At 33.5% G+C, this 13,700-nt stretch overlaps 1 protein-coding gene across 1 annotated transcript in view; it reads right to left on the bottom strand.

Moving 5' to 3' along the window:
- Positions 1 to 13,700, bottom strand: part of ctnnd2b (catenin (cadherin-associated protein), delta 2b) — a 595,920-nt gene that overhangs the window by 319,249 nt on the left and 262,971 nt on the right. The window contains exons 4-5 of the mRNA XM_030159817.1: positions 9,551 to 9,585; positions 1,249 to 1,365 (exon numbers count right to left, since the gene is read on the bottom strand). Of these exons, the coding sequence (XP_030015677.1) occupies positions 1,249 to 1,365; positions 9,551 to 9,585 (152 nt within the window). The remainder of the gene's footprint in view (positions 1 to 1,248; positions 1,366 to 9,550; positions 9,586 to 13,700) is intronic.

Raw genomic sequence — 13,700 nt, 5'->3', positions numbered from 1 at the left:
TGTATGTATTTGTGTATGTATATGTATGCATATGTACATATGTATCTGTGAATGCACATGTATGTCTATGTATGTTTATATGTGTATGTATGTTTATATGTGTATGTATGTATGTATGTATGTATGTATGTATGTATGTATGTATGTATATATATATATATATATATATATATATATATATATATACATATATATATATATATATATTTTTTTTTTTTAAATCTTATTTATTGACTTTTTGTTATATATGTGTGTATATGCATATGTATGTATGTATGTATGTATGTATGTATGTATGTATAGTTTTATCTTATTTATCGACTTTTTTATATATATATGTGTATGTGCACATGTATATGTATATATGTATGTATGTATGTATGTGTGTATGTGTGTAGGTATATGTAGTTTTTATCTTATTTGTCGACTTTTTGTTATATATAAGTATGTATGTATGTATGTATGTATGTATGTATGTATGTATGTATGTATATGTGTGTATACAGCTCCCTAATGGTAGAGAATGGGTGGGGGGATGGGTATTTTGTAAATGATGTAAAAAAAAAAAATCAAACAAAAAGATATGAAAAAAAAGAAAATACCTGATTTACACTGAAAAAGCATTGTACAGATGATATTAAAATAAATGCTGAAAAATCACTTAGAAGAAGTTAGATGTGGGGAAAAATTCATTCAAAAGTTGCTGCAAAATTTGTTCCAGTCTTTAACCCTTAATCGGGCAAGTGGCTATTTTTGGTAATTTCCGCAAACCTTAAATATGGGTCCAGTCCAGTGCCTCAGTGAGGTCCAGGAGCATGTTGGCTTTTATGACTCAGAGAAGTTTTATGGACATTTTGAAGCTTTAAACAGTGGATATTTTCGTTAGTTTATGACCTTCTAACAGTTGTTTTATTGCATGTGTTTACTTTTTAGCAAGTGCTGCTCGGATGTTTAATGGGAAAACGAGGGAGACTGTTGTCACGGCAACTGATGAGGAGGTACATGACAATGTCCGATAACACACTAAGGGTGAAATTTTGAATTTCAGAGTATTTCGATCGGAGCCCTGTAAAGGGTTAAATGTTAAAACAACAAAACACAACCTTTTAAAGTAAAATCCTCACTATCATCGTCCATGTTTGCAGTTTTTTTTTGTTTTTTTTTTTTTTACTACATTTGGACTATTTTCTCCAAACCTGTGTTGGCTGATCTGGCAGTATTAACATTCTCCTCTTAAACAATACTCACTGTCTCCTGTTGAAGTGTCCTGGGAGTCCAAGATTCCAGATTCTTGGAGGGATCGGATGCAGGAGTCGACCAGCTCCAGGCCGGTCGTCAGCTCCTCCTCTATGTCCTTCTGTCCATCTGCATGTGCACACACACACACACACACACACACACACACACACACACATACACACACACAAACACACACAAGTACAACACATGTATTATCAACCTGCATTTAAACAGGAAAATACAACTCCTTCACATTCAGAATTTCCACAAAACAGCAGCAGAAGTTACAGAAAGTAGAAGTGTCAGGCATACACCCACACTAAAAACAAACATAAATCAGACATTTTGTTGATTATTTTGTTTATTTTTGTTCAATTTGTTAATGTTTTTGTCGGATTTGTTGATTATTTTGTTAACTTTTTGATTCATTTGCTCGTTTTATTGATTATTTTACTAATTTTTATTCAATTTGTTGATGTTTTTGTTGGATTTTTGATTATTTAAATTTTTTCTTAATTTGTTGACGATTTTATTCATCTTGTGATTCATTTGTTCATTTTGTTGATTATTTTGCTCATTTTTATTCAATTTGTTGATATTTTTGTAGGAATTTTTTTTTTATTTTAGTAATTTTGTGATTCATTTGTTCATTTTTGTTCATTTTGTTGATTATTTCTTTCATTTTTGTTCATTATTATTGTTTATTTTTAATTTTTTACAGTGTTCTGGCCAAGAAAGCAGAAGTTCCAAAAAGTAGAAATTTCAGTCAGACATCCACACTAAAAACATACATGTACATAGATTAAAATTGTTCAATTTGTTGATTATTCATTTTGTATTATTATTTTTTTTTTTTTTCATTTTTGGTCGTTTGGTGATTATTGCTTTGGTTATTATTAGAAATTTTATTTATTTATTTATTTATTTATTTATTTATTTGCAGTGTACTGGTCAAGACAGCAGCAGAAGTTCCAAACAGTAGAAATTCCAGTCATACATCCATACTAAAAACATACATAAATCACCAAAAAAATACCAACCAGCAATAATTGAAAAGGTATTAAAAGTATACACCAATGCTCCTTAAAAGCATCCAAGAATCTGATTCAATCAGTTAAAAAGATACAGAAAGTAGAAATTTCAGTCAGACATCCACACTAAAAACAAACATGCACATAAATATATATATATATATATATATATATATATATATATATATATATATATATATATATATATATATATACATAGTTCATTTTTGTTCAATTTGTTGATATTTTTGTAGGATTTGTTGATTTTTGTTCAGTTTATTGATTACTATATTTATTTTGTGTTTGGTTTTTTTTTGTTTTTTTTTTTAATTTTTGGTCATTTTGTTGATTATTTCTTTCATTTTTGTTCATATTATTATTTATTTTTTTTTTGTTTTGTTTTGTTTTTATTATTTTTTATTTTTTTATTTTTTTTTTTTTAATTTATTTATTTATTTATTTATTTAGCAATGTACTGGCCAAGACAGCAGCAGAAGTTATAAAAAGTAGAAATTTCAGTACATCCACATTAAACACATACATAAAACACCAAACTAAAAAAAACACCAACAATAATTTAAAAGGACCTAAAAGTATACACCAATGCTCCTTAAAAGCATCCAAGAACCTGATTCTATCCATTATAAAACATCCACAGCCACATTTCTCCTTTTCTCATTCATTTAAAATGACTTTAAATGTATTTACACAGACCAGTTCCTTCTGTTTTAGCTTCTTCTGTCATTTTTTTTTTTTTTTCCAGTCAGTAGAAGCAGAACATTTCAAAGCTTTTAGAACACACACAGATAACAGACACTATAATTATTCAAGTCATTCCATCAGATGTAGACCAGTTAAAATGAAGGAATTAGACCTAAAATACATAAAAGAATACCCGTGTTTCCGTCTGTAAACAGATCTGAGTTTAAGCCTGTCTTTTGCAGATTTCCGAGGGGCTTTGGTCCACGTCGATGCTTTGGGATTTAGGGGGTACTTCCTAAACGACAGATGACTGCGCGTTCATTTTCATATCATTTTAGACGTTCCCAGACTATTTCCACTGGGTTTTGTGGTGAACTGGGTGACTGTGGGGCCTGATTATGAATGTAATTTGGACATGATGACTCATCAGGCCCAGTTGGACCCGGTCTGAATCAGTCTGTGTTCACAGTCCACACATGAATTTGTGTCGTGTCTGCAGTGAAATGATTCCCCGTCTTTAGTTTTTAGGATGTGTCAGGACCACTGGTTCTCATAAGGATATTTTACCCGTTAGACGACATGAACTGGAGTCACTGGGGTGGAAAGTAATGGATTACATCGACTCACGTTACTGTAAATTGAGTAGCTTTTTTTGTGTACTTTGTAATTTTTGAAGTAGTTTTTGAAAGCAGTAATTTTACTTGTGATATGCTAAGTGTCATGAGATAACTTTTATTATGATTTGGTGCTATATAAATAAAATTTGATTGATTGATTTATTGATTAATTGATTGACTTTTACTCAAAATTCATTTTTGAAATAAGTATCGTGCTTCAGTACTTTGGAAATCACTCCTGTTACTTTTTTTTTATTTAACAAAACAAAAACAGATACTAATAACATATTCATCACTATACATTGGTGTGTGTGTGTGTGTGTGTGTGTGTATGTGTGAGGAAAATGAAAGAAAAGACAAAGGAATTGTTAACAACAAATGATTAAAAAAAAAATCATTATCATTAACAACAGTGATAAAAATAGTGTAAATAGTGTAACGTTTTATATACACACACACACACACACACACACACACACACACACACACACACACACACACATATATATATTTAAAGATATGAACAAAATAATCAACAAAATAAAAATAATCAACAAAATCAACAAAATAACCATGCAATTAAGCAAAACTAATCATGAAAATAAATAATGATGATCATAATAAAGAAAATGAACAAGATAGTGGGGGAAAGTGAGCATAAGAGAACAAAATAATCAAAAAAGTGGACAAAATACAATATAAAATCTGATAATAAAAGTAATGAAGAAATTGATAAAGAAAATGAGAAAAATGAGCACCATAATGAAGAAAATGTACAAAAACAATACAGTAAATAATACAAAAATCAATAGGAAATGACCAACGAAAATTGCTCTGAACGCTATTTTGGCTCCTGGAGTTTGAAAATGGCAGTTTTTATACCATTATTATTCAAATATTCATCTACATGAATCTGAAAATAAGCTAAACATCCATAAAGCTTAAAACCAAAGCCTACTACAGAATCTGGGAATAATCATGCACCCCATGTTGGAAATGGAAAACCATAGGACGCCAGATACATCTTCAGATAAAGTTTGCGGTGAGTAAACTACGCTGACTGTTTCCATGGTAACGTTGCATCTTTTTGAGCTCGGCATGGAAACCTGAGTAGGAGGCGTTCCGTCAGACCTTCCTCTGCAGTTAAAATACTGATAGAGCAGAAGAAGTGGCCTCAGGTTTGTGTCATCGAAGGCTAATGCTTCAGGATGAATCACAGGTCGAAGGTCAAACATTAACTAAAACCCCGGCGACACATCTTTATACATCACGGTCCACGGGGCGCTGGCTGGTGCTTAGATACCGGACTGTACGCCTGTCAGAGAAGGGCTGATAAAAGGCTGTTTTCAGCTCGGAGGCGACTGCCAAAGAGGATAAAAAAGTTACAAATGAGTCTTCGGAACAACATTAATCTCTTATCGCGAGAGAGAAATGGCTATAACAGAAGCTTTAGTAAGTGGATTTAGGAGGCTGATTTTATTGACTTCTACTGACACGACTGCAGACGGATGACGCGGGACGCCGTCGGTGAAACATTTCCAGCGCTATCTGTGGAATTACGCTTGGATTTACTCTGGCCGATGCACAACACCAGCCTAAACTCAATTTTAAACCCATTTGAGGCAGAAGTGACGGATTTTCTAATCATTCTTGAGGGACGAGTAGATCAAAAGGCCTGATGGGTGAGAACGGCAGGGTTTTCCTTTTTCGGTCGTTTCGAAGGCTTTAGTGCGGCAGATGGATATGACGACAGCGGTGAACACTGGCAGGTTTCACTAGTACACTGTAAAAACAAACCTTTAGAATCTACTCCATAAAAGTGAGGTAACAATTTGCATTCATTTTGGTTGAGTAGATTTTACCCCATATTTGGAATAAACTGTAACTAAATTTAACAGCTATGACACACTAAAATGGAAGGATGGAGCATGAGATTGACAGACGGATCGGTGCAGCGTCTGCAGTGATGCAGTCGTTGTATCGGTCGGTTGTGGTAAAGAGGGAGCTGAGCCAAGAGGCGAAGCTCTCGATTTACCGGTCAATCTACGTTCCTACCCTCACCTATGGTCATGAGCTTTGGGTCATGACCGAAAGGACAAGATCCCGGATACAAGCGATCGAAATGAGTTTCGAGGTCAGGGTGGCTGGGCGCACCCTTAGGGATAGGGTGAGGAGCTCAGTCACCAGGGAGGAGCTCGGAGTAGAGCCGCTGCTCCTCCACATCGAGAGGGGCCAGCTGAGGTGGCTCGGGCATCTGTTTCGGATGCCTCCTGGACGCCTCCCTGGGGAGGTGTTCTGGGCATGTCCCACCGGGAGGAGACCTCGGGGAAGACCCAGGACACATTGGAGAGACTATGTCTCTCAGCTGGCCTGGGAGTGCCTCGGGGTCCCCCTGGAAGAGCTGGAGGAGGAGTCTGGGGAGAGGGAAATCTGGGCATCCCTACTTAGACTGTTACCCCCGCGACCCGGCCCTGGATAAGCGGTGGATAATGGATGGATGGATGGAACACACTAAAAGAAACAAGTGTTCAGAGAATGCAAACCTCCCCCAAGCACCCCGAATGGTGTGCATGTGTGGATCGACTATTTATTTTTAAATTAAACAGTTTCAAGGTTCTTCCATACAGCAGAAAAAGTTTCAGCTTGGTCCCAGTCATGTGTATGTCAAATTATATTAAATTCCGATCAACATTTGTTGAGTTATAATGAAAAATGTGTCGTAAATGGGATTTTCAATGTTAAATGTACATATCCACAGAGTCCACATTCCACAGTGGATGTGGAGAATTTTGTACCAGGTACCAGATATTGTATAAGCTACAGGTGAAGCTTATAATTTTGAATTTTCGAAAATTGCTCAATGATGTGAGGTCAAAAATTTGAGATTTTGTGACCTTGCTGTGACCTTGAACTTTGGCCTACTTGGCCCAAAATTTAATAGGTTGGTCCCAGGCCCTAGGCCTATCTGTGGGTACAATTTGGTAAAGATGGTTGGAATAATTGTCCCGTAAAGTTACTAAGAAACAAACAAACAAACAAACAAACAAACAAAGTGATCACAATACCTCCTGGCAGAGGAAATTACTCATAAAAAGTGAGTAATATAAACTCTTAATTATTAATAGAAATATGTTCATCTATTTAATCATTATTAATAAATCATCAGTGTTACTAATGAACCATTACTTATTAAGAGAAGGCTAATTTCACAAAATCAAAAGTATTCCAAAACGGCCATAATAGGCTCAGACCCCTGAGAGTTAAAAGACTGACAAACACAGGAAGTATTCATCACTGAACCTTTAACCCGAGCAAATATATGAAGAATCAGAAATGATCACTTCACTCTTTAGCTATAGTTTTACTACCTCTGTTTAAAACACCATTACAGAGGGTCATGAAACAAAGGAGCAACTTAGGTCATGGTACAAGAATATGCAACTCAATAGAAATATTCATTCAACAAAAAAACTAACAAGAAGTGTAAAACACACCATGACTCTGCTATATAAAAAGAACAACACTTCTTATCAACTCCGAAGACTGTAAAACAGGGGTCTCAAACATCTGTCCTGGGGACCAAATGTGGCCCGCCAAAGGTTCTAATCCGGCCCGTGGGATGAATTTGCAAAGTGCAAAAATTCCACAGTCAAGGCATTTTAGTTCAGCTTCCACATACACACCAAGATGAGCTACAGTAAAATAATAACATAATAACCTACAAAAAATAATGACTCCATATTTTCTTCTGGGTTTGATGTGAAAAAAAATATTACACTATGCCTATTAATAATGACAACTTCAAATTTTTGTCTTTGTTTTAGTGCAAAAAAAAAATTAAATTATGAAAATATGAACATTTATAAACTATCCTGTAACAATAAAATGTGAAAAACCTGAACAAATATGAACAACCTGAAATCAGACACTGAAAATTAAGAAAACTAAGCACAATTTTAACTCTTTTCTGTCTGTTACTAAGTGTTTAGTGTCTTTGTAGATCCGATCCAGAATGCACATGTAGAAATGATAAGTTGAGGCATAATATTGTTAAAATTGTACTTACTTTTGAAATGAAATTTCAGTTTTTTCAGGTTATTCACATTTTTTTGTTTGGATAGTTCATAAAAGTAAGTATTTTCATAATTTAATGGGGGTTTTTTTTGCACTAAAACAAAGACAAAAAATTTGGAGTTGTAATTATTTATAGGTTATTATGGTATTATTTTACTGGTCCGGCCCACTGGAGATCAAATCACGCTGAATATGGCCCCTGAAAGAAAAGGAGTTTGAGACCCCTGCTGTAAAACACATAAAAACTGTCCCAACTAGTTTGTCCTAATGCATGCTGGGAAACTCCCCCCAGCTGCTCCTCCAACACGTCACAATATTATGGGGTAGATTTTATTATATTATTTTAAGTAGTATTTGTTACTGTTAACAAATAGGTAGTGGATGTAGAATTGAACCAGTGACAATAGATTTTACTGGCAATTATTACTGTTGATTAAAATGTAACTGATGTCCATAGTTTGCATTTACCAACCCCCCCAAAATACTTTTTTACAGTGCAGGCATTTTTGGCCGTAAAACCTTTGGGCTCTGTTCTTCTTTTCTTTTTTTTTTTTTTTTTTTGTTGGTCCCCTCTCTTTGTTGGAAGAGGTCACCAACCCTGCACTGGGATAATCAATCTACTTTCAACTCTCATGACTGACAAAGAAGGAGAGGGAGAAAGAGAGGGAGACCTAAGTGTCATGCATGGGTGGTGTTTTTCATAAGGCCGACCAAAACGCTGTCAAAAGCCAGTTGAGGTGTCTTCATTTGACTTTCAAATGGTCTAAAGGCCTGGCACTCATTGATTCTCGTTGTCCTTTATGGAAAACACTTCCCATCTGGCTCTCCCATCAGGTTAAACTAAATGCTGAGAATATTTGTAAATGTTACGTGACCTTTAGTCCCATGTCAGCAGGTCCTGGCTACAGAGATTGAGGTTTTTAATCACAAGAGACTGAATTCTACAAAAAAAAAAAAAAAAAAAAACTATACTGTAAAATAGAATTGTTGTGCTAACATACATGGTGTCCCAAACAATTTGACATCATTTCATCACCTAATAATTTGTTTAAAATTTGTTTGGTATTTTTCTTAAAAAAAAAACGTAACAATTTTCATCATTATATCATTTATTTCATCATCTTTGAGTACTTAGAAAGGTGCTATATAAAAACAATGTATTATTATTATTATTATTATTATTATTATTATTATTATTATTATTATTATTATAGCTTCCATTGTTTAAAATTATGTGAACAAAAAAGATTTAGAACTTTGTTTTTTTGTTTTTTTTAACTGAAATTGCTGCAGCTGAACTGTTATAATAATAATAATGATAATAATAATAATAATAATAATAATTATTATTATTATTATTATTATTATTATTATAACTTCCATTGTTTAAAATTATGTGAACAAAAAAGATTTAGAACTTTGTTTTTTTTGTGTTTTTTTTACTGAAATTGCTGCAGCTGAACTGTTATAATAATAATAATAATAATAATAATAATAATAATAATAATAATAATAATAATTATTATTATTATTATTATTATTATTATTATTATTATTATTATTATTAATAACCAAAATCACTTCAGTTCGTACATCAATATCTGTGGCACAGTGCTTTTAGGCATTTTCTTTTCCGTCTGTTTTAGTCACATGATACACACAGGAGTTAGTACTTGATTGCATAACCATTGTTTTTGATGACTTTGGATGGTCTAAGAATTTTTTCCATGACTGTATGTTCATATTTAAGGCAGCCCTTTCACTCATATTTTTAAGTTGAAACAACACCTTATATTTTACAGTGTACCGTCATCAGTGTGCAGAGCTGGGATGTAAACAACACAACAACAGCCCAAATGTAGCGGGTCATTTCACAGGAAATATTACCTTGATTGTTCCAGCGAAATTTCTCATCTGCGGAACTGTAACGAGACAAACAGCAGAAAGAAAAGAAGGTTAGAAACATGAGTCGATAATGCATTTTACATCAAACGCTCCTGATTTGAAGAGTTTCTATCAAAGTACATGAAAAAAAAAACAAAAAAAAAAAAACGCTCTATCTCCGTTTCTACCCTGAAGCATGACAAGGCTGTGGTTTGGGGAGATTCAACGAAACCTCCACAACAGACAGAGGCTCCATTGTCGTTAAAGTTAAAAGCACAGGAGATTTTTTTAGTTGCATTTTCTTCTCACAGGTTCTTTGGGGGCAAGAACTTCTGCCAACAAGACCGATTTGAGGGAGCACAAAAGGAATATGACATAGAAATGTGTCTAAAAGGGCAGCAAGATACTCTAAAGAGGAAAGAGTGACAGAAAATGTGAGTCTCAGAAACACACACACATGCAGTGATATGGTACAAATGAATCTGTGTGTCATTCATTCTTTTCAAATTCAACTGAGAATCCATAATCAGAAAACGAAAAATGATACTCGTTATTTCATTATTCATGTACAAATCAAAAAACAAGTTGCTTTTCATTCTTTTGACTGTACGCACATATTAAAAATTGGAAATAAGCAAATGGACCAAATTTTGGGTTTCATGGTCTGTGTATCTTTAAATAATTGGATTTTCTTTTCAAAAACAAAAGAAAAACTAGTGGTTAATTGATTTCTGTTTTACAATAGAAGATTTGACATTTGAATTTCAAGGCATTTTTCTTTTTCAGTGTCAGAACAGATAAATGAAATTTAAAAAACGGATTGATTTTCTTTTTCTCTTTGTAATAAAAAAGAATGTTACTACTTGACAGAAATGGAAAAACGGACCAAAATCGCTTGTTTTTTTTTCATTTTCTGAGACCGGATGTTGTCATTTTCAAGGAAGGAGCACTAATGCCTAGTAATAGTAGTAGTAGTAGTTTATTTCGAGCACATAGGATCATCAGATAACAAAGAATCATACAACATGGTCAAAACAAATAAATAAATACAATTTTTTTGCGCTCGAAAAGGAGTGGGAAGAAGTATAACTTATTGACTCCCACCCCCTTTTTACAATCTAATACTCAAACTAGATCCACCTCCTTTGCTTTGTTAACACTCATTTTCCTCTGTATATTTTTTACAATAACACAAAACATCCATAAAAACCATTCATATACACTTTTTTTTTAGTCACCTCATACACAATCAGATTCGCAATAATCAACCGTTTTCAATAGAAACTATAATATACATATCCACCTCAAATATTTACTCCAAATACAATGATCAATAAATATGATAGTATCTTCCTATCATGATAACCAATTAACTACAATATTTTATGCATACTTCTAATGTTCTGTATTTTGTTGTTATAGGGGATTTATACATCCTTTTAAATGCACAGATTGAAGAAGACATTTTTAAGTTTTGCTCCAGATTATTCCACAGACGTACCCCTCTAACAGAGATACACTGGCTTTTTCTGTTTGTTCTACACTTAATTTTCTTGTACATTTCAGTTCCTCTTAAATTATAATTACTTTGCCTGGGCTCAAACATCTTCTGTAGACTGTAGGGGGGCATATGTTCATGGGCTTTATACATTATAATAAGAGTATTGAGGTCAACCAGATCATGTAGTTTTGGAGTATTTAATTTGATAAATAGGGGATTAGTTGGAGCTAGGTACTGTGCTTGATTGACAAGTCGAATTGCCTAGGTCACGAAGATTCTTACGAACGATGGATCTGTATGAAACCTGGACATTGTACGAACTGAAAGATTCCTACAAACCCTTCGTTTGTAAGAATCTTTGTGACCTCAGTGGCATTAGCGTTCTTTTCTTGAAAATGAAAACATCCGGTTTCAGAAAATGAAAAAAAAAACACAAGTGTTTTTGGTCTGTTTTTCCATTCCTGTCAGCTGGTAACTTTCTTTTTTGTAATTAGAAAGAGAAAACGAAAATCATTACATTTTTAAAATTTACTTATTACTTACTAATATATTTGCTTACTAATACTTTTGTCACATTAATACTCTGTCTTGTCTTATTTTGTTTGTCCCTTGTTTTTTGGTGTATTTGTTGATTATGTTTTGCTTGATTGCTGTTGTTTTTTAATTTGTTTTAATGTTTACTTTATTTTGTATTAATGTGTGTTGCCTTCAAGGATTTATGTAAGTGTGTATGTATGTATGTATGTACTTATTTATTTATTTACTTTTTGGGTATGTCGATATGGGTGTGTATGTATGTGTATGTGAGGAGGATAAGTGAGGTTAATTACTTACAAAAGATCTTTTCATATATTCTGCTGATAGGAAGCTAAAGGATAGACCACTCCTTTTTGAATGTGCAAGTGAAGTCATGTATATGTATAAGCTTTGTTTTTTTTTTGTTTTTTTTTTTCACGACTTCTTACTCCTGTTTTATTTCTAAGTACTAAGTAAGATTACTTTGTCTTGTTGCATATTCAAAATAAACTAAACTTGAATATATCTACTAGAATGACAAGAGCATTTGTATAAAATTATTTTTTTATTTTATTTTTTCTACCCAGCTTCCATTGTATTGAATACTGTATTCTCTACCTTTCATATATATAGCCTGGAAAGAATGTGTATGTGTTTATGTATATGTGTGTGTGCATTTATGTGTGTATATGAATATTTATGCTGGGCAGCGATTAAAATTTTTAATCGCAATTAATCACTTGGATTTCTGTGATTAATCACGATTAATCACATAGTTATGGAAGGGGGGGTGGGGGGTGCCGGCATCAACAGCGTGTCTTTCCTTTCAGTGATATATATCAAAATAAAATAAAAAACTCCAAATATAAAATACAAGCCAAAAAAGGTCAGGAACCACTGACCTGTAGCCTTAAATGGCATTAACCCTTTCATGCATACTGGTCACTACAGTGGACAGCTATTCTACAGCTGTTCTCTTGTATATTCATGGATTTTGTTGTTCTTTTCGTTTTTTTTTTTTGTTTTTGTTTTTTTACATATATCTTTATTAAAGTTTTAAGATACTACATATCTTTTCTGACATGAATTGGTAACATTATGTAGATCTCTCCTGAGCATAAACCCCCAGAATCACAAGCCCTCCCCATAGTTTTTGCACAATTTATCAGTAAATACATGTTTCTGTGAGTCAAAAATTTAACGTGTGGTGTCCAGCTGAGTGGACATTTTTGCAACTTCATGAAAAATAGGTTCATAAGAATTTTTTTTTCATTATTTTTTTTAATGTATTTTTAATTTTTTTTAAAAAATATTTTAATTTTTTTTCTTTTCTTATTTTTCGGAAGAAAATTTTCAATCGCATTGTTTTTTTCACACCTAAAGAGGAATAAAAACACTCAGGAAAAAATTTTGATTAAGGTTCTCATAATTTGTGCATGAAAGGGTTAATCTACAAACTGAAAATGAAACTGATAGAGTGTTGTCTTTTTATAAAACGGCCTAAAATCACCAGCGTACAGCTCAGCTAATGGAAACTACAACAGTAGCAGGAAAGTCAATACTGCAGGTCAATACACACGCTCTAATGTTAGCCTCCCTGGCACAGTGTAAGCCCTGTCATAAATAAGCTCTACAAAGGCAGGACACCCTCCCATACAGCAGAAGGGTTCACTGTGGACTGCATATGTGCGTATATATATGTCACATACAGGGGAAAAGCATCCTTCCTACTGCTTCTGTGATGAGCATCGGCCACTTGATGTGAGATTTCCAGGAAAGTGGTGGTGTTTACTTCTGAGTGCTGCATTCAAACATCTTTCACGTCCTCGCCTGATGGATAACCACCCACTTATTACCGACACCGTGACACTTGGAGGTTACGCGGTGAACTTCTGATCCCACAAGTGGACGAGTACAAAATGAAGCGAAGATCCTAATGTTAGATAAATGCTGATTTTTTTTTTTTTTTCTTCTTGTCTAAAGCCTGAAGATGAGATGAAAACCTACTTAACTCTGCATCGGTGCATCGTTCTATACAGGGTGAGTCAGAAAAAACACTCTTTTCATTTAAAGAAATTGTACCACTGAAATGGAAATGCTTATTTTTCTTTTGATTATACAGTCATATTGATGTGG

This window comes from Sphaeramia orbicularis, chromosome 17 (assembly GCF_902148855.1).
Source record: "Sphaeramia orbicularis chromosome 17, fSphaOr1.1, whole genome shotgun sequence".
Classification (NCBI taxonomy): Eukaryota; Metazoa; Chordata; class Actinopteri; order Kurtiformes; family Apogonidae; genus Sphaeramia; species Sphaeramia orbicularis.
Note: the sequence above shows the minus strand (reverse complement) of the source record. Positions and strands in the feature narration are given on the sequence as shown.